This window comes from Bos mutus, chromosome 18 (genome assembly GCF_027580195.1).
Source record: "Bos mutus isolate GX-2022 chromosome 18, NWIPB_WYAK_1.1, whole genome shotgun sequence".
Classification (NCBI taxonomy): Eukaryota; Metazoa; Chordata; class Mammalia; order Artiodactyla; family Bovidae; genus Bos; species Bos mutus.
In genome coordinates, this window is record NC_091634.1 from 16,015,041 (window position 1) to 16,036,689 (window position 21,649).

The 21,649-nt window shown below is 44.7% G+C and overlaps 2 protein-coding genes across 6 annotated transcripts in view; one reads left to right on the top strand and one right to left on the bottom strand.

Annotated features, from left to right (window-relative positions):
- WDR62 (WD repeat domain 62) overlaps positions 1–6,888 on the bottom strand; it is a 53,762-nt gene extending 46,874 nt beyond the window's left edge. For both annotated transcript variants that reach the window (XM_070387812.1, XM_005908264.3), the window contains exon 1: positions 6,313–6,888. In XM_070387812.1, coding sequence (XP_070243913.1) covers positions 6,313–6,489 — 177 coding nt within the window. In that variant the 5' untranslated portion in view covers positions 6,490–6,888. The remainder of the gene's footprint in view (positions 1–6,312) is intronic.
- A 149-nt stretch (positions 6,889–7,037) lies between these two features.
- Positions 7,038–21,288, top strand: THAP8 (THAP domain containing 8). Of its 4 annotated transcripts, none has more exons than XM_070387945.1 (5): positions 7,106–7,252; positions 11,462–11,680; positions 18,369–18,561; positions 18,669–19,025; positions 20,693–21,288. In XM_070387945.1, exons 3-5 carry the CDS (start codon positions 18,415–18,417, stop codon positions 20,831–20,833), a joined length of 645 nt encoding a protein of 214 aa, XP_070244046.1. In that variant the 5' UTR covers positions 7,106–7,252; positions 11,462–11,680; positions 18,369–18,414; the 3' UTR covers positions 20,834–21,288. The 4 variants fall into 4 exon arrangements, with proteins under 4 accessions (XP_005908280.2, XP_070244043.1, XP_070244046.1 ...); XM_070387944.1 differs by having other exon boundaries at positions 7,121–7,266; XM_005908218.3 differs by lacking the exon at positions 11,462–11,680 and having other exon boundaries at positions 7,038–7,266.
- The last annotated feature ends 361 nt before the right edge of the window (positions 21,289–21,649 follow it).

Genomic DNA, 21,649 nt, shown 5'->3' on the forward strand with positions numbered 1-21,649 from the left:
GTTCTTAACTGGTAAATATAATTTTTGATTTACCTTGTTCGCTGGGTCAATCTACTGTGTTTTTGTTGGACTGTTTTCACTTTGCTCATGGGTGTATATGTATATGTGTATATTCTGTTATTTTATTATTATTTGCCTGATTTTGTAACTGCCATTTGTCTGGGGTTCATCTTTGGTTTCTCGTTTTTGGATATTTGTTTCAGTCTCACTTAATGCTATAACAAACCACTTGTGGAATTTTCATTCCTAACTAGAGATCAAGCCCTGAGCCTTTGCAGTGAAAGCACTGACTCTAAGACCCTAGACAACCAGAGAACTAACCCTAGGGTGTATCAAATAGTGAGAACTCACACAAAGGAAGCCACTTGAATACAAGACCCGGCATCACCCAACCTCCAGTAGCATCCTGTGCAGGACGCCTCATGTAAACAACAAACAAAACAAGTACAAACCCGATCATCAGCAGACAGGATCACCACCTCACTCAGCCTTGCCCAACAGAGGAAAAACAGACAAAAACTCAGTACAAATCTCACCCTATACAAAGTTTACACAAACCACTGGACCAACCTTAGAAGGGCAGAAACCAAAAGGAAGAAAGAATTCAACCTTGAAGCCTGGGAAAAGGAGACCTCAAGCACAGTAAGTTAAAATAAAATAATGAAAAGGCAAAGAAATACTACACAAATGAAGGAACAAACTAGAAACACAGAGGTCCAAATAAATGAAGAGGAAATAGGCAAACTACCTGAAAAAGAATTCAGAATAATGATAGTAAAGATGATCAAAAACCTTGAAAACAAAATGGTGAAAATGTAAGAATCAATTAACAAAGATCTAGAAGAAATAAAGAATAAACATAGAGAGACAAATAACACAATTACTGAAATTAAAAATACTCTAGAAGGAATCAATAGCAGAATATCTGAAGCAGAAGAATGAATCAGTGAGCTGGACGATAAAATGGTGAAAATAACTTATGAAGAGCAGAATAAAATAAAAAGAATGAAAAGAACTGAGGACAGTTTCAGAGACTTCTGGGACAATATCAAATGCACCAACATTTGAATTATAGGGGTCTCAGAAGAAGTAGAGAAAAAGAAAGGGTATGAGAAAATTTTTGAAGAGATTATAGCTGAAAATTTCCATAAAATGGAAAAGGAAACAGTCAATCAAGTCCAAGAGGCACAGAGAGTCCCATATAGGATAAACCCAACGGGAAACATGCCAAGACACATACTAATCAAACTAACAAAGACTAAACACAAAGAAAAAATATTAAATGCACCAAGAGAGAAGCAACAAGTAACATACAAGGGAAACCCCATACACTTAACAGCTAATCTTTCAGCAGAAACTTAAAAGTTTATACTTTATACTTTATACTTTGGAACGCGTTTTAGTTTTGCTAGTCACCTCCTAGTCCTGCTTTCCTGCTTGTCTCCTCAGTCACCTTTAGAAGTCTCTCTGGACACTTAGGCTTTTGTTGACCTCATCCCCCGCTGGGTCTTTAGGGTCCCTACCAGGGTTCAGTCCCCAGCTACTTGTTCCAACTCTCCCTGGGCTCTAGCCTGCCTTCCCTCATTCCCTCTTCTCTTTCCTCTCCCTTACCACGGTGGGATGCTTATTCCATACTGCTGCCTTAAATTATGGATATATTTAAAGTATTGAAAGGGAAAAATCTACAACCAAGATTACAGTACCCAGCAAGGATCTCATTCAAAATTGATGGAGAAATAAAAAGCTTTTTGAACAAGCAAAAGTTAAGAGAATTCAGTACCACCAAACCAGCTTTACAACAAATGTTAACGGGACTTACGTAGTCATGAAATACAAGAGAAGAAAAAAGATCCACAAAATCAACCTCAAACAATTAAGAAAATGGCAACAGAAACATATATATCAATAATTACTTTAAATGTAAAAGGAATAAATGCTCCAACCAAAAGACATAGACTGGCTGAAGGGATACAAAAACAAGACCCATATATATGCTGTCCACAAGAAACCCACTTCAGACCTAAAGACACATATAGCCTGAAAGTGAGAGGACACAAAAATATATTCCATGCAAATATATTTTGCATGGAAGCAAAAGAAAGCTGGAGTAGCAATCCTCATATCAGATAAAATAGATCTTAAAATAAAGAAGAGTACAAGAGATAAAGAAGGACACTACATTATGATCAAAGGATAAATCCAAGAGGAAGACATAACAATTGTAAATATCTATGCACCCAACAAAGGAGCACCTCAATACTTAAGACAAACACTAACAGACATAAAAGGAGAAAGTGACAGTAACATAATAATAGTAGAAGACTTTAATACCCCATTCACACCAATGGACAGATCATCAAAACAGAAAATTAATAAAGAAACACAAGTCTTAAATGATACATTAGATGAGATAGATCTCATTGATATCTTCAGGACATTCCATCCAAATGCAGGACATTTCATCCATCTTTTCAAGTGTACATGGAACATTCTCCAGGATAGGTCCACCCACATCTTGGGTCACAAATCAAATCTCAGTAAATTTAAGAAAATTAAAATCATATTAAGCATCTTCTCTGATCACAGTGCTGAGACTAGATATCAATTACAAGAAAAAAATTGTAAGAAACACAAACACATGGAGAAAAACACGTTTCTAAATAACCAACAGGTTACTGAAGAAATCAAAAGGGAAATAAAAAAATTTCTAAAAAAAATAAAAATGAAAACACGACAACTCAAAACCTATGGGATGCAGTGAAAGCAGTTCTAAGAGGGAAGTTTATAGCAATCCTACCTCAAGAAACAAGAAAAACATCAAATAGACAACCTAACTTTACACCTAAAAGTGGAAAAAGAACAACAAACAACAACAACAAAAACCCATATTAGTAGAAAGAAAGAAATCATTAAGATCCAAGAGAAATAAATGAAAAAGAAATGAAAGAAACAATAATAAAGATTAATAAAACTAAAAGCCGGTTCTTCGAGAAAATAAACAAAATTGACAGGCCTTAGCCAGACTCATCAAGAGAAAAAGAGAGAAGAATCAAATCAACAAAATCATTAATGAAATAGGAGAAGTTACAAAAGACAATGCAGAAATACAAAGGATTAGAAGAGACTATTAGTATATGGCAATAAAATGGATAACCTGGAAGAAATGGACAGATTCTTAGAAAAGTTCAATCTTCCAAGATTGAACCAGGAAGAAATAGAAATTGTGAACAGCAACAACAAAAAAGAAATTGTGAACAACCCAATTACAGGCACTGAAATTGAACCTGTGATCAAAAATCTCCCCAAAAACAAAAGCCCAGGACCAGATGGCGTCACAGGAGAATTCTATCAAACATTTAGAGAAGAGCTAATACCTATCCTTCTAAAACTCTTTCAGAAAATTGCAGAGAAGAAACACTTCCAAACTCATTCTACGAGGCCACCATCACCCTGATACCAAAACCAGACAAAGACTACACCAAAAAGGAAAACTACAGGCCAATATCACTGACGAACATAGACGCAAAAATCCTCAACAAAATTTTAGCAAACAGAATTCAGCAACATATCAAAAAGCTCAAACACCATGATCAAGTTGTTGATTTGATTCCAGGAAGGCAAGGATTCTTCACTATATGCAAATCAATGTGATACACTATATTAACAAATTGAAAGACAAAAACCATATGATAATCTCAATAGATGCAGAAAAAGCCTCTGACAAAATTCAGCACCCATTTATGATTAGAACTCTTCAAAAAATGGGCATAGGAGGAACCTACCTCAATACAGTAAAGGCCATATATGATAAGCCTACAGCAAACATTATTCTCAATGGTGAAAAACTGAAAGCATTCGGCCTAAGATCAGGAACAAGACAAGGGTGTCCACTTTCACCACTATTATTCAACATAGTTCTGGAAGTCCTAGCTACAGCAATCAGAGAAGAAAAGAAATAAAAGGAATCCAGAATAGAAAAGAAGAAGTAAAGTTCTCACTGTTTGCAGATGATATGATACTGTACATAGAAAACGCTAAAGATACTATCAGAAAATTACTAGAGCTAATCAGTGAATTTAGCAAAGCTGCAGGACACAAAATCAATACACAGAAATCACTTGCATTTCTATATACTAACAATGAAAAATCAGAAAGAGAAATTAAGGAATCAAACCCATTCATCACTGCAACAAAAAGAATTAAATATCTAGGAACAAATTTACTTAAGGAAATAAAAGAACTGTACACAGAAAATTATAAGACACTAATGAAAGAAATCAAAGATGACATAAACAGATGGAGAGATATTACATGTTCCTGGGTAGGAAGCATCAATATTGTGAAAATGACTATACTACCAAATGCAATCTACAGATTCAGTGTGATCCCTATCAAATTACCAATGGCATTTTTCACAGAACTAGAACAAAAAATTTCACAATTTATATGGAAACACAAAAGACTCCGAATAGCCAAAGCAGTCTTGAGAAAGAAGAATGGAGATGGAGGAATCAACCTTCCTAACTTCAGATTATACTACAAAGCTACAGCCATCAAGACAGTATGGTACTGGCATATAAACAGAAATATAGACCAATGGAGCAAGATAGAAAGCCCAGAAATAAACCCATGTACCTATGGGTACCTTATTTTTGACAAAGGAGGCAAGAATATACAATGGGGCAAAGACAGCCTCTTCAATAAATGGTGCTGGGAAAACTGGACAGCTACATGTAAAAGAATGAAATTAGAACACATACCAACACTTGTGTATGGTATGTGTAACACCATACACAAAGATAAACTCAAAACGGATTAAAGACCTAAATGTAAGACCAGAAACTATAAAGCTCTTAGAGGAAAACATAGGCAGAACACTCGATGACATAAATCAATGCAAGATCCTCTATGACCCACCTCCTAGAGTAAAGGAAATAAAAACAAAAGTAAACAAGTGGGACCTGATTAAACTTAAAAGCTTTTGCACAGCAAAGGAAACTATAAGCAAGGTGAAAAGACAACCCTCAGAATGGGAGAAAATAAAAGCAAATGAAACAACTGACAAAGGATTAGTTTCCAAAATATACAAGCCGCTCATACAACTCAATGCCAGAAAAACAAACAACCCAATTAAAACGTGGAAAAAAGACCTAAACAGACATTTCTCCAAAGAAGACATACAGATGGCTAACAAACACATGAAAAGATGCTCAACATCGCTCATTATTAGAGAAATGCAAATCAAAACTACAATGAGATATTACCTCACATGGGTCAGAATGGCCATCATCAAAAAGTCTATGAACAATAAGTGCTGGAGACGGTGTGGAGAAAAGGGAATGCTCTTGCATTGTTGGTGGGAAGATGGTATGAAAATTCCTTAAAATACTAGGAATAAAACCATCATATGACCCAGCAATCCCACTCCCAGGCATATACCCTGAAGAAACCAAAATTGAAAAAGACACATGTATCCCATTGTTCACTGCAGCACTATTTACAATAGCTAGAACAGGGAAGCAACCTAGACGTCCACCGACAGATGAATGGATAAAGTAGTAGCGGTACATATACACAATAGAATATTACTCAGCCATAAAAAGGAACACATTTGAGTCAGTTCTGATGAGGTGGATGAACCTAGAACCTATTATACAGAGTGAAGTGAGTCAGAAAGAGAACGATAAATATATTCTAAAGCGTATACATGTAATCTAGAAAAATGGTACTGAAGAATTTATTTACAGGACAGCAATGGAGAAACAGACATAGAGAATAGACTTACGGACATGGGGAGAGGGGAGGAGAGGGTGAGATGTATGTAAAGAGTATCATGGAAACTTATATTACCATATGTAAAATAGATAACCAATGGGAATTTGCTGTATGGCTCAGTTAACTCAAACAGGGGCTCTGTATCAACCTAGTTGGGTGGGATGGGGCAGGAGATGGGAGGTAGGTTCAAAAGGGAGGGTATATATGTATACCTATGGCTGATTCATGCTGAGGTTTGACAGAAAACAAAATTCTGTAAAGCAATGATCATTCAATAAAAAAAAAAATTTTAAAGACTGAGGGCGGGGCCAGGGGTTGAGAGGTGGGACTAGGGGTGATGGGCAGTATCCGAGAGAGGAGGAGACGAGGAAGTGGGAGGAGCCTCATCTAGGGGCGGGGCTTAGGGACTAGGCAGGCCAGAGAGCAGCCAGAGGAGTACCAGCCGGGGGATGATAGGCGGGGCCAAAGATCTAAGGGTGGGACCAAGGAAGAGCAGGGAACCTGGAACTGAGATGGACAAGGCAAGCAACCCCTCACCCGATTCTGCACCGTGTCCTCGGGAGCCGCCGGGAGTCGCGTCCGCCGCCGGAGGCAGAGCGGTGGAGCCGGGGGCGGAGAAGACTGGGCCCTCCGCGCCGGAACTCCCGCCATGACTGATGGCAGCTTCTCAACTGTATCATTCCGCGCGTAGCCTCCGGGCCCCAAGGCCGCCATCGTCGCGTCGGAGCCCGGCGACCGTTACACTTCTCAACCGCCGCAGCCGCCACGGTCCACTCGAATAGCGAACGGCCGCGGGAAAGCCGGCGCCACCGCCCATTGGGCGCGGGGGGCTGCTGGTCTGGCCAATCTCAGGGTTACCGGCGGCCCTTTTGACCAATGAGGGCTAAGAGGCGGAGCGGGGGTTCTGGCTGGGTGGAGCCGCGGCTTCTTAGCTAGATGTTTGATCGAGCGTTGTGGAGTTTTTTTTTTAATCCCGTCTGTGTTTTCATCATTCACTGAATTTCAGTTTTGAACTTTTAAGAGGCTAATGCCAAAGCCCCTACCTCCACCCCAAGCCGACTATCCTCGTAGTAGCAGTCGCCCGGATGTAAGCTAGGGTGGAGCCGAAAAAAGACTGAAGAGTTGGCGCAGACTCAGAAAGGTCTTTACGCCACCTCTTCCCCAACACGTGATGAAGTCCCGGCGGCTCAGAGCCGGTTTTGCTTTATCCACTTGCCACGTGATGTGGCAACGCCGTCTGGCGCGTAATACGCAGGCGCAGCTTTCCTTCCCTCCGCATGTGACGAGGCCCCAAGGGCCGTCACGTGAGGCAGGCGGCAAGCGCGCGGGTGGGGCGGGGTTCGGCGGCGCCTGGTGAGGATCAAAGTGCGGCAGCAGACCGGGCAAAACCCAGCTGGGCTGGACAGCCATGCCCAAGTACTGCCTGGCTCCGAACTGCTCCAACACTGCGGGCCAGCTGGGCGCGGACAATCGCCCGGTGAGCTTCTACAAGTGAGCGCAAGCGAGGGGCGGGGCTTAGAGGGAGGCGGGACCACGGGCGGAGCAATGTGGGGCGGGGCCCGAGGATAAATGCCGCGGCGTGGGGCTTCTGGTCCAGGTTGCAGGTATTTGGAAGCAGGGTTAGCTGGATGAAGGGATCATGTTCCCCGCGTTTCACTTGCAGTAAACACGGTACATGTAAACGTGCAAAAGTATGATACAGCAGGGATAGACGATTAACTGCAGGTAGTGAACGGGGCGAACGGAGGAAAGGGAGGGCTGTGTAGAGGAGTGAGGTTGGTCCAGGCTCAGAAAGAGCTTACAGTTGCCCACTCGCCATCCCCACGAACTTGAGGCATCTCAAACTCAAAACATACGAAACCGACCTCCTGACTCTCCCAGAACTTCCCATAAGCTTTCTTATCCAATAGCTTTCCATCCTTTACTGTCTTTCAGGCTAGAAATGTTAGAACCAACTTTACTTTTTTCTCACACCTGAGAAAGTAAAACTTAGCTTGAATTTTTGAAACAAAACAAACCCCCAAAAACCTGCCTTCTAATTTGTTTAGGTGGGATAACAGAGATGGGAAAAGCTGGCTGAAGAGTTAATAGGAAAAAAATTTTTCTCAGGGATGTGCTGCAGATGTGAAGTAGCAAAACTTCCCTTCTTTAAGAGACTACTGCTTTTTTACTAGGAAGCTTTGTTCTCTAAAATCATAGGCTATCACAAACTTTGCTGTTTGAAATTACATCAGTAGGAATGAAACATCTTACTTAAGGCCTGGAGAAGTTAGGTCGCTGTGACACAGAGAAGCAGCCTTGATTTACAGCCCAGGTTCAGAGCTTCAGGTAAGGGGTTTCTGGACACAGTAGTTCACATCTATCCACACTTAATTGCTTCCAAGGAGACAGACCCTGGGCCCACTTTGCAATCCAGGTCTGATATTGATCCATTTACTCACAGTTCTGCTCTGCTTTGATATTATCCAAACACTGTTTCACTTATATTTCATCTAAACTTTACCCATCCCCCAAACCCCAATAATGATGCTTCCCAGGTGGCGCTAGTGGTAAAGAACCCAACTGTCGATGCAGGATATGTAAGAGACCTGGGTCAGGAAGATCCCCTGGAGGAGGGCACAGCAGTCCACTCCCGTATTCTTGCCTGGAGAATCCCATGGACAGAGGAGGCTGGCAGGCTACTGTCCATAGCGTCACAGAGTTGGACATGACTGAAGCGACTTAGCATGCAAACCCCAATAATAATTATTTTCCTCTGTTTGATGAAATTCCCCACAGTACCTCTGATGGCAGTTCACTTATTGCCACGGTAAATAAACCTGACTTTAGTAGACTCTAGGATTGTACCTGGTGGCCTTCGTCTAAATGGGCCAGGACACATTCCTCATCTGGTCCATCAGCAAATCCTGTTGGCATTCCCTTTTTTTTTTAAAAAAAATTTATTTTTGGCTGCACTGGGCTTTCATTGCTGCACACAGGCTTTCTCTACTTGAGGTGAGTGGGGGCTACTCTAGGTGTGGTACCCAGGCTTCTCATTGTGGTGGCTTCTTTTGTTGCAGAGCACGGGCGCCAGGGTGTGGGGGCTTTAGTAGTTGCATGAGTGGGCTCAGTAATTGTGGTCCACAGGCTTAGTTGCTCTGAAGCATGTGGAATCTTCCTGGACCAGGTGTTGAACCCATGTCCTCTGCATTGGCAAGTGGATTCTTAACCCCCAGAACCACCAGGGAAGTCCAGGCTCTTCCTTTAAAGTCTATCCAGAATTGACCACTTCTGTCCCCCATCTTTTCCCCCACCCTGGCATCGGCCACCTCCTGACTGCACTATTTTAGTAGGCTCTCCATTTGACAAGCTGCTCCCACAGTCTTCCACGTGCAGTCACAGGGGACTGGTAACCCCCTGAGTCAGATCAGGGCTTAGATGCCTCCCCTGGCTCCCACCTGACTGTATAAAAGACAAGAAGGTGAGGCTGGAGCAGGCAGAAGGCAGGCCTACGAAGCCCTACAGGCCCTGGATCCCCACTGCCTGGCCTTATCTCCTCTCTCCTGCCCCTTACTCACTCCATGCCAGTGTCACTGTCCGTTTGATGTTCCTCCAGCATGCCAGGCACTTTGTTGCCCCAGGGCCTTTGCACAGAAAGTTCTTCCCTTTATGACCGCTACTCTGTAAAGTGATAACCCTCTCCCAGTACGTACATATTTTCTTTACTCACTTCCTGCTTTATTTTTCCCTTTAACCTTAACACTATCTGGCATACCACATGTTTAATATTGGGTTGGCCAAAAAGTTCATTTGGGTTTTTCCACAAGATTATATAGAAAAAGCCCAACAAACTTTTTGGGCAACCAAATATATCCGTTTATTGTCTCCTCCATTAAAATGTCAGCTTCTTGAAGGCAGGGATTTTTGTCTGTCTTATTCCCTGCTGTGTCTCTATCACCTCAAACAGTGCCTAGCACATAGTGGGTGCTCAGTAAATATTTGTAGGGTTAATTAGGTGAATGTGTCTCATATGAGCTTCCCAGGAAACCCGGAACTCCACATCCCAGCTATCCTTTGAGGGACCCTGTTTCAGGGTAGGAGGAGAGTAGAGTGGTCTTTGGAACTGAATCAATATGTCCAGACTTGCTTTTTAAAATGTATCACTCTGACGTGCATATGCGTGCTAAGTTGCTTCAGTTGTGTCAGACTCTTGTGACCTTATGGACTGTAGCCTGCCAGGCTCCTCTGTCCATGGGATTCTCCAGGCAAGAATACTGGAGTGGGTTGTGTGCCCTCCTCCAGAGGATCTTCCTGACCCAGGGCCCAATCCACATCTCTTGTGTCTCCTGCATTGGCAGGTGGGCTCTTTACCACTGGGGCCACTTGCCACCATTTGTTAATTCAGCAACTTTGAGTGTCTCCTGTAGTAAGCGAGCCCCTGCTGAGAGACACTGACACATCTCGTTCCTGCCCTGACAGAGCTCATGGAAAGGTGCAGGGTCAGTCATTGACAAACTGAGGACACAAATTGATCCTCTTTTCTTCAGCACTACTGCCCCCAGTTCAGTTCAGTTCAGTCGCTCAGTCGTGTCCAACTCTTTGCGACCCCATGAATTGCAGCACGCCAGGCCCCCCTGCCCATCACCAACTCCCGAAGTTTACCCAAACTCATGTCCATCGAGTCGGTGATGCCATCCAACTATCTCATCCTCTGTCATCCCCTTCTCCTCCTGCCCTCAATCTTTCCCAGCATCAGGGGGTTTTCAAATGAGTTGGCTCTTCGCATCAGGTGGCCAAAGTATTGGAGTTTCAGCTTCAACATCAGCCCTTCCAATGAACACCCAGGGCTGATCTCCTTTAGGATGGACTGGTTGGATCTCCTTGCAGTCTAAGGGACTCTCAAGAGTCTTCTTCAACACCACAGTTCAGAAGCATCAATTCTTCGGTGCTCAGCTTTCTTCACAGTCCAACTCTCACATCCATACATGACCACAGGAAAAACCATAGCCTTGACTAGACAGACCTTTGTTGGCAAAGTAATGTCTCTGCTTTTGAATATGCTACCTAGGTTGGTCCTTCCAAGGAGTAAGCATCTTTTAATTTTGTGGCTGCAGTCACCATCTGCAGTGATTTTGGAGCCCCCCAAAATAAAGTCTGACACTGTTTCCACTGTTTCCCCATCTATTTCCCATGAAGTGATGGGACCAGATGCCATGATCTTCGTTTTCTGAATGTTGAGCTTTAAGCCAACTCTTTTTACTCTCCTCTTTCACTTTCATCAAGAGGCTCTTTAGTTCTTCACTTTCTGCCATAAGGGTGGTGTCATCTACATATCTCAGGTTATTGATGTTTCTCCCGGCAATCTTGATTCCAGCTTGTGCTTCTTCCAGCCCGCAGTCTATACAACTAATCCATGCTTTAACTCTACCCTCTGACACTCCCCATCCTGCAACAATAACAACAAAACCCCTAACTCTTTGGAAATACAGTTACAAATGCTGATGATAGAATCCTCACTAAACTATTAGGAAATAAAGAAAGGAAAAAACCCACCACGTTCCCAGTCTGACTACTTCTTATCACCTCTGCTATCACAGTGCAGTCCAAGCTGTCATTCTCTTTTAAGATTTTTTTTTTAATGTGGACCATTGTAAAGTCTTTATTGAATTCATTACAATACTGTTTCTGTTTTGTTTTTTGACCACAGGCATGTGGGATCTTAGCTCAGCTCCCTGACCAGGGATCACACCCAAGCCCCTTGGATTAGAAGGCGAAGTCTCAACCGTTGGACCACCAGGGAAGTCCCTGTCATTGTCTCTTAATGAGATGCTGTTATAGTTGCTTGCTGGTCTCCCTGCTTCCACTCTTGCTTCCCTTACAGCAACAACAGTAATAACTTATTTAGAGAGCACTTACTGCAGGCCAGGTACTGTTCCAAGCTCTTCACACATAATAATGAGAACAATAATGACTGTACACAGCAGCCAGATGACCGTGTAAAAATCACTCCAGGGAATTCCCTGGTGGTCCACTGGTTAGGACTCCATGCTTTCACTGCCAAGGGCCCGGGTTCAACCCCTGCTTGGGGAATTAAGATCCCACAAGCCACTTGGTGTGGGGGAAAAAAAAAAATCAGTTCACATCTGTGTTGAAATCTCCACCAGTGGCTGCCAAGCTGTTCCTCACACAGGCTGACCCATTCCCACCGCAAGGCCCAACCCTGAATCACTGTTGCAGAAGCCATTTAGCTAAGAGTTTGATGAGAAATAGGCTCCAAAGTAGATTCCAGAGGGCATGGATGCTAGAAGGAACAAGGTGAAATAATGAACAAAGTACTGGGAAATAACTTGAAATTCCTGCCAGGGTGCCAAAGGAAACATTTCATTAATTGTGTTTTAGACCCTTTCAGCACACAGGAGCAAATGACAGTCATCTCATGGGGTGTCTATCAGGTATGAATTGCAGCTGTCTGGCAGTTAACAAAGTCCTGAAATAGTAGTGGCTTAACCAAATTATGGGGTCTGTAGGAATCAATCTGGCCAAGTTATGCTACAGTAACAAACTCACCGAAACTCAATAGCTTACGGCAACAAAGGTTTATTTCTCACTCAGACTAATGTCCTTGGCAGGCCATTGATGGCATTTCTCTACTGTATCTTAATTAGGGACTCGGGCTGGAGGAGCTGCCCTGAGGTGGAATGTTGCTGATCTTGTGGGAGGGGAAAAAAGAGAAAGTGGGGAGAAATCACCCAGTGGCTCCTGGTAACTTGTGTACTTTGAAGTGGCCCATGTCACTTTAACTGCTTTCACAAGTCTATAGCAAGCGTCAGGTCAGTGGAGTGGAAATGTGTCTCTGTGTGGGGAATGGTAGCAAATGGTTTGAACAGTAATTCAGTCTACGCAAGGTTTGTTCTTCTCTCATACAAAGCAAGTACGTAGGTTTGCAAACCAGCACTGATGTGGCAGCTCCATAGTCATCAGGGATGAAGGTCCTGTCTTTCATATCCATCCTCCAGCTGCCACGTGCCCAGCCCTCATGCCCTACCATTTCAGGTAGGGAGAAAAGGGAAAGGAGGAAGAGTAAAAGGGACTCAACTCTAAACCAAGCTGGTCCACTTCACAAAGCCTTCCCAGAAATCCCACCCAATGATTCTTCATCATTGGGCATTACAACTGCAAAGGATGCTGGGAAATGTAGTCTTTTTTGATAGACCTTTAACCACCCTGATGACATTTTAAATTATGTTAGTAAGGTAAAAAAGAACTAGCAGTGCTCTAGATAGAATGGCTAACAAGACTAAAATATTTCTATATATAAAAAAAGATTGGCTGTCCACTTAAGGTAGATTTTTAGAGAGGGACATTTCCTATTATAGATGTTGCTATCTAGAGAGAACAAAAGAGAATAAAAATAAGACCAAATTAGGAAGGGGTTTTTTAATGATATTCCTTTCCTCCTTTGCCCCTTGAGCTGCTTCTGATTCCATTTGAGGTTGCTTCCACATTTAAGGTACTATCTCAGATGTCTCACCCAACATGGAAATATTCATTCGTCAGGACTTAATTGCATGGCCCCACTATGGCAAAGGAACCCAGGAAACCGTCATTTAACAGGGCACATTATGCCTCAAAAAAGTTGGAGTTTGTTAGTAAGGAAGAAGCAGAGAGTGGATATGGAATAATCCTTTGGCAGTCTCTGCCCAGGAGCAGGTGGGTTGTGCTATTACAGGGTTATTTCATGTCCAGGCAGAATGAGGCTGGTGAGAGCAGCTGGATCTCAGATGGAGGCTGAGGGAAGTGCAGCAGCCGGAGTTCTTGGCTCTGTGCCCTGGGGTTCTTCTCTTTGGCTGCCATCACTCCCCTCTGAGTCAGCCCTCAGTCCTCATTGACCAGCTACCCACCACTGTCTGCCTTTTGCCCAAGGAGTCTTGCTCTGCATCCCACCACCAACCTCTGTCCATCCCATCCACCTCCTCCCCACAGGTGGCCTCTTTAACTTCTTATGTGGCTTTCCCAGTGTTTCTTTATACAAATACAGTATATGTTGGTTAGTTTCCTGTGGCTGCTGTTTCAAACTGCTGGTGGCTAAAAACAATAGGAATTATGCTCTCACAATCCAGGTTGGTTTTACCGGGCCAATATCAAGGTGTCAGCAGGGTTGCATTCCCCAGGAGGCTCTAGGAGAAAATCTGTTTCTCAGTCTTCCAGTTTCTGGTATCTGCAGGCATTTCTTGGCTTGTGGCCACATCATCCCAGTCTCTGCCTCTGTGGTGACATTGCCTTCTCCTCTTTTGTCTGTGGTAATAATATATTCTTTCACTTCCCTCTTAGAAGAATACTTGCAGGACTTCCCTGGCAGTCCAGTGGTTAAGACTCTGTGCTTCCATTACAGGGGACAGGGGTTCAATCCCTGGTCAGGGAACTAAGATCCTACACGCCATGTGGTATGCCAAAAAATTAAAAACAAAAAACAAACTTGATTGCATGGAGGACCAACCCGGATGATCTCCGATAATTTCCCCATCTCGGGATCCTTAATCACATCTTTTGTCATGAAATGCAGTATTCACAGCATCCAGGATTGGGACAGGGATGTCTTTTGTGGGACTATTATTAGCCTACCACAATTATGAAAGCTGGTGTACTCCATTTGAAACATTTTTTTCACATAATATATGCCTAAAAATAGCATGTCAGTTCATACAGTGCCTCAAACTTATTTTAGAGCTCATAGTGTTCTTTTGTGTGCACGTGTTTGAGTTTATTTATCTTGTCTCCTAGTTTATTTATCTAATTTCTAACACTCCTTGCTCTTACTTTTTAACAAAGAGGGTACAGACCTTATAGCCCTCAGTCTGTTAAGATATCCAGGTGTTTTTACGGTTAACTCCTATTTATGGAATTGAGACTGATTTGCCATTTTCAATTGTGATTTTAGGATACCTAAAAGCTTCTCTTTTAGGTATCTTTGTTTAATACTTAACGTTGGTCAATTTTTTAAAAACTTGTTATTTTGTATTGGGGTGTCACCAATTAACAATGTTTTGATTGTCTCAGGTGAACAGCTAAGGGACTCAGCCATACCTATCCATGTATCCATCGTCCCCCAAACTCCCCTCCCATTCAGGCTGCCACATAACATTGAGCAGAGTTCCCTGTGCTATGCAGTAGATTCTTGTTGTTTATCCATTTTAAATATAGCAGTGTGTACAGGCAACCATAAGTTCATTCTCTTTCTGTTTTGTGAGTAAGTTCATTTTGTATCATTTCTTTTTAGATTCCACATATAAGGGATGTCATATAATATTTCTCCTCTAACTTATAAAATTGCTCAGTTTTAAGAAAAATATTAAGTAAATAATGTCACCTGGTGGAAGACTTTGTGAAGGGGGGATGTGGATAACTATTAGTTATCTAATGCTTCATAACATTTAGCAGCTTAAAATAAACCTTTTATTTTAAACCTCACAATTTCTGGCAGCTGCCACGGGATCAGCTGGCCAGAGCTTAATGATGCCAACAAAGGTCTGTCTAGTCAAGGCTATGGTTTTTCCAGCGGTCATGTATGGATGTGAGAGTTGGACTATAAAGAAAGCTGAGTGCCGAAGAATTGATGCTTTTGAACTGTGGTGTTGGAGAAGACTCATGAGAGTCCCTTGGACTACAAGGAGATCCAACCAGTCCATTCTGAAGGAGATCAGTCCTGGGTGTTCATTGGAAGGACTGATGCTGAAGCTGAAACTCCAATATGTTGGCCACCTGATGCGAAGAGCTGACTCATTTGAAAAGACCCTGATGCTGGGAAAGATTGAGGGCAGGAAGAGAAGGGGATGACAGAGGATGAGATAGTTGGATGGCATCACCGACTCAATGGGCAATATTGGAGTGGGTAGCCTATCCCTTCTCCAGCAGATCTTCCCAACCTAGGAATCCAACCGGGGTCTCCTGCATTGAAGGTGGATTCTTTACCAACTGAGCTATCAGGGAAGCCCAAATAATCATTAGGGATTTGATTTAGGTCATACTGGAATGGCCTAGTGGTTCTCCCTTCTTTCTTCATTTAAATCTTAATTTTGCAATCAGGGGCTCATGATCTGAGCCACAGTCAGCTCCCGGTCTTGTTTTTGCTGACTGTATAGAGCTTTTCCATCTTCAGCTGCAAAGAATATAATCAGACTGATTTCAGTATTGACCATCTGGTGATGTCCATGTCTAGAGTCATCTCTTGTGTTGTTAGAAAAGGGTGTTTGCTATGACCAGTGTGTTCTCTTGGCAAAACTCTGTTAGCCTTTGCCCTGCTTCATTTTGTACTCCAAAGTCAAACTTGCCTGTTACTCCAGGCATCTCTTGACTTCCTACTTTTGCATTCCATTCCCCTATGATGAAAAGGACATCTTTTTTGATGTTGGTTCTAGAAAGTGTCATGGAATCATACAATATTAGGACTTTTTTTTTGTGACTGATTTCACTTACCATAATGTACTCAAGGTTCATCCATGTTATATAGAATGTGTCAGAATTTCTTTCCTTTTTTTTTTTATTGGCTGCACTCCCCAGCATGTGGGATCTTAGTTCCCTGACTAGAGACAAAACCCATGCCCCGTGCAGTGGAAGCGTAGAGTCTTAACCACTGGACTGCCAGGAAAGTCCCGGAATTTCTTTCTTAAAGCTGAGTAATATTTCATTGTGTATGTGTGTGTGTTGTATATATATATATCATGTATGTATACGTATGTGTGTGTATATATATTCCACCTTTTGTTAATACATTCATTTGTTGATGGACCCTTGGGTTTCTTCCACCTCCTGGCTATTGTAAATCATGCTGTTATGAACTTGAGTGTGTAAATATCTCTTTGAGACCCTGCTTTGAAGTTTATTTTTTGGGGGGGGTCTATATCCAGAAGTGGGATTTGGATCATATGGTAATACTGTTTTCAGTTTTTTGAGGAACTACCATACTACTTTTCATAGAGGCTTCTCCATTTTACATTCCCACCAACACCACATAGGGTTCCAGATTCTGCATATCCTTGTAAATACTTGTTTTTTTTTTTTAATATAGTAGTCATTCTAATGGTTATGAGGCAATAGCTTGTGGTTTCGATGGGCATTTTCCTAATGATAAATGATGTTGGACATCTTTTCATATGCTGCTGCCATTTGTGTCTTGTTTAGAGTCTATTCAAGCCCTTTGCCCATTTTTAATCAGTTAATGTTTTGTTGTTGTTTAAAAACTTTTTGACATGTTTTCAAGCATACACAAAAAATAGTGTTGTTTAAATGAATCCTCATGTATCTATCACTCAGTTACACCAGTAGTCAACATTTCACTAATTTTTTTCTTCCACTTTCCTCCCACGTACATCTTTAATGCAGTATTTTAAAGAAAATTCCAGCCTTTTATTCATAAATATTTCAGAATATTTTTCCAACAGATGACTATTTTAGAAGCTTAAATCAGTGTAATGATCACACCTAGCAAAATTAACTTCTTACAATTATCTAATAACCAATTCATGTTCAATTTTCCCCAACTGGATTAAAATGTCTTTTTACAGAATGGTTGGTTGCAGAGGAAGCCCAGATCTGCCTTTGTGTTGATGTTTCTTAAATCCCCTTTAATCTATAGCCCTACCCTTAGCCCCATGTATATAGGATCTCCCACATTCTAGATTTGTCCAATTTTATTAACTGCTCCCTTAGGTTCCTGTGGAGGAACAGATGAGTGGGGAGGGGATAGTGGCCATGGAAGAGAGACCAGGAGGGAGATTGGAGGCTTTGGGGGATAGACAACAGATTGTGGGAGAGGTGGGCTGATGCTGGGTGTTTAAAAGATGAAAGTGAAAGTCGCTTAGTTGTGTCTCTTAGACTCTGTGACCTCATGAACTATATATAGTCCATGGAATTCTTCAGGCCAGAATAGTGCAGTGGGTAGCCTTTCCCTTTTCCAAGGGATCTTCCCAACCCAGGGATTGAACCCAGGTCTACCACATTGCAGGCGGATTCTTTACCAGCTGAACCACAAGATGGAGCCAAAAAATCAGATATGGGTAGAGGCAGAGGTGGGCTTCCCTAGTGATTCAGATGGTAAAGAATCTGGAAACCCAGGTTCCATCTCTGGGTGGGGAAGATCCAGAGATGCCTACCCACTCCAGTATTCTTGCCTGGAGAATCCCATGGACAGAGGAGCCTGGTAGGCTACGGTCCATGGGGTAGCAAAGAGTCGGACAGGACAGAGTGACTAACACACACACACACACACACACACACACACACCACCTGTGACTAACACACACACACACACACACACCACCTGTGACTAACACACACACACACACACACCACCTGTGACTAACACACACACACACACACACCACCTGTGACTAACACATACACACACACACCACCTGCGACTAACACACACACACACACACACACCACCTGCGAGACACACACACACACACACACACCCTCGTTGGGAGGCATGGCCAGACTCTGGCCCAGGGGAGGCAGAGGTTTGGCACTCAAGGCTCTCTGGGTGTGCGTGTGCTGGCGGTTGCTGTGGGGCGGGGGTTGGACCCCTGACATGGCTGACCTCGCTCCCCTGGCAGGTTCCCGCTGAAGGATGGCCCCCGGCTGCAGGCCTGGCTGAGGCACATGGGCCGTGAGCACTGGGTGCCCAGCTGCCACCAGCACTTGTGCAGCGAGCACTTCGCCCCCTCTTGCTTCCAGTGGCGCTGGGGCGTGCGCTACCTGCGACCCGACGCCGTGCCCTCCATCTTCTCCCGAGTGCCGCCCGCCCAGGTGAGCTGGGGAAGCCCTGTAGCTGGAATCGTATCCCCAGCCCTCCCCACCTGAGGAATTTTCCCTTGGAGTCTGGCACTGATGTCCCCCCGCGCCTTGTCTTCCAGAGGCAGCAGAGTTCCCGAAGCACGGAGAAACCCGTCGTGCCTCCGCCTCTGCAGGCGACCCCATCCTTGGCCTCTGGGCCTGTACAGCTCTTGGTGCTGGGGCCAGCCTCCGGGGCCCCCGAGGCTCCAGCCACCGTGTTCCTGACGCCCCTGTCGCTTCAGCCGGCGCCCGCGGGGCCGCGCCCTGGAGCATCGGCCCAGCACCCCAGGGCCGGGCTGGGCGCGGCGCTGGGCGCGCTGCAGCGGCGGGTGCGGAGGCTCCAGCGGCGCCACGAGCGGCACCAGGCGCGGCTGCGGGCCCTGGAACAGCTGGCGCGGCAGCTGCAGGCGCGGGCGCACTGGGGCCGGCTGTGTGCGGTGAGTGCCCCGCCTGGCTCACACAGCCCCAGTGTTTCCGTCTAGAGTCCAGAGTTGAAAAGTCACAACATTTCACCCAGGTTTCCAAATTGCTGCCGTGAAAAAAATCAATCTGGCAATGCTAAGCAACTATGGGCGGGAGCTGAGTAGTGGCTTCTCCCTTTATTAATAATACTTAAGCACCCCTATTCTCTTCTAGGGGGTTTCCCAAGTGGCACTAGAGGTAAAGAACCTGCCTGCCAATGCAGGAGAAGTAAGAGATGTGGGTTGGATCCCTGGGTCAGGAAGATCCCCTGGAGGAGGGGACAGCAACACATTTCATTATTCTTGCCTGGAGAATCCCATGGCCAACGCAGCCTGGCAGGCTGCAGTCCATGGGGTTGCACAGAGTTGGACAGGACTGAAGCAACTTAGCATACACACATACTCTCTTTTAGACACAGTTAATAACTTAATGAAAACTCGCTTGACCTTGATCTTGACAGTCCCTATTTCCCATATGAAAGACTGAAGTACAGTGTAACTTGCCCAAAGCCAGGCAACCAGTGAGTTGCAGAGTCAGGATCCAAACTCAGCTGTCCTGCCCCAGAGGAGGCCTGTGCACTTCTGTTGGAGACCTCTGGGCATGGCCCCTATAGAGCTTGGTTTGCAGCTCTATACTAGAGTTTCCCAGACCCTATCTAAGGCCCTTTGCCCCTGTATTTTACTGCTGGGAATTTTCTGGGGTGGGAAGTGGAAAGGATCATGTTTTTAAAAATTAAAAATTGGCCAGGACTTTTTCCTGCTTAAAACCCCAGGGGCACACTTGAGGTCCCGGGGCTCTTGTTCCTGCTTGGAAAAGGGAGGTGGGGAGGAGTTTCCGAAAGCCCCTGAGGTGCCTCTGTAGCTGAGGTGTCCTCACCTGACAGCCAGTGGGGTGGACCTGGCCCACAGATACCATTCATTTGGCCTCAGTAATGCTTTAACATATTTTCTGGCCTTTCCCGAAGGCTCAGCAGATCTAGCAGGACTGGGTTCATATCCCCAGATGGTAGCAGTCAGCTGGAGCTGCAGTGGCTGTCCCTGGAGGCTCTGTTTGAGACTGGCCTGAACCAGCCATGCACCAGATGGACATGCTGGTTGGGGAGGGGAGAGGGACAAGCACAGAACTCAGACTCAGGCCTGAGGCTCTTCATGGAGCCTGCCAGGGCCCCTGGGCTGACGGTGTGTCTCTCTCTGCATCCCCTGCCCCTCTTCCATCCCTGTTTCTCAATCTCTTCTTCTCTCTCCCACATTTATCTTTGTCTTTCTGCCCTCCGCCCCCAATCTCTCTGTCATCCCATTTATCTCCCCATTTCCCCGTGTCTCTTCATCTGCCTCTTTGTCTGTCCCCCATACCCATGTCCCTGTCTCTCTGTCCCTGCATTTCTCCCACCCCCCATATCTGTCTCTCCATGTCTCTGTCCTCCCTCATCTCTGTCCTTGTTTTCCCATACCACCTCATTCCCTCCTGAATGTCTCTCTTGTTCTCACCTCTCTCTCTGCCCATGTCTCTGTCTGTCTCCTGATACCACTTCCCCTCTCAACCTCCCTGTTCCTCATGGTTTCTCCCCCTTCCTTCCCTCCTCCCCTCTTCTTACTTCCCTGTGTCCTCCATCTCTACTACTACTTTCCCTGGGATGGCCCAGCTCCCTCGACCTGAGGAATCCCAAGCCTTCACCATCATCTGTGGAGGGCCTGACATTGCTGTGGTCCTTGCCCATGGTCCTGCATCTCCCACGCTGGATGCCAAGCCTGAGCTCCTGGACACTCAGACTCCCAGTGCCTAAGGACCAGGACAGATAATGTCGTGGGAAGGATGACAGAAGACAAGAGGAAGAGAGACACATCACACATAGGCCTGGCCCGCATGCCTGGGGCATAGCACTGCCTCCCTCAAAGGCCTGGCTCCCACCACCTCCTCCTAGGAACCCCTTGAACTTTAGGGCCGACCTGGGCCCAAGACCTCTGTCAGTAGTGATGACCCTGGGTATCAGGTCCCAAACCCACTTTCAATCTTTGTGGTCAGTAAAATATTCTCAGAGCAGGACAAGCATTGTTTGCTTGGGGAGAGTTGTAACTGGTGCTGAAGAGCCCCTCATACCCTTTCCCAAGCCTGGCGCCAAGCTGGGGATACAGCAGTGAACACAGCTGACAAAAGTCCTGTCCTCATGGTGCTCCAATTCTGCTTGAGTAGAAGATGAAATAGTGAACTAATAAACAATATAATTTCAGACTGTGATAAGTGCTATAAAGACTGAATGAAAATATAATGGGCTGCAGCGAGACGGGGTTTGGGGGGTGGTGGTGTGGGCAGAGGGAGGGAGGGAAGATTCTCTAAGGAGACAGTGTTTAAGCAGAGACCTGGATGATGAAAAGGAGCTGGCCTGGAAGGCATGCAGATTGGATGTTTCAGGGAGAACAGCCCCTGTTCTAACAGCAGCATCTGAGGTGTGAGCTGGAGGAGGGCAGTGTTGCTATGGTGAATCAGGGAAAGGAGTGAGTTTGTAAGGAGGGCGGGGTTGGGAGGCAACATTAGATACAGCCGAAAAGGTCTCACTGAAAAGGAACCAATAAGTGAAAGCCTAAAGGAGAGGAGAAAGGAG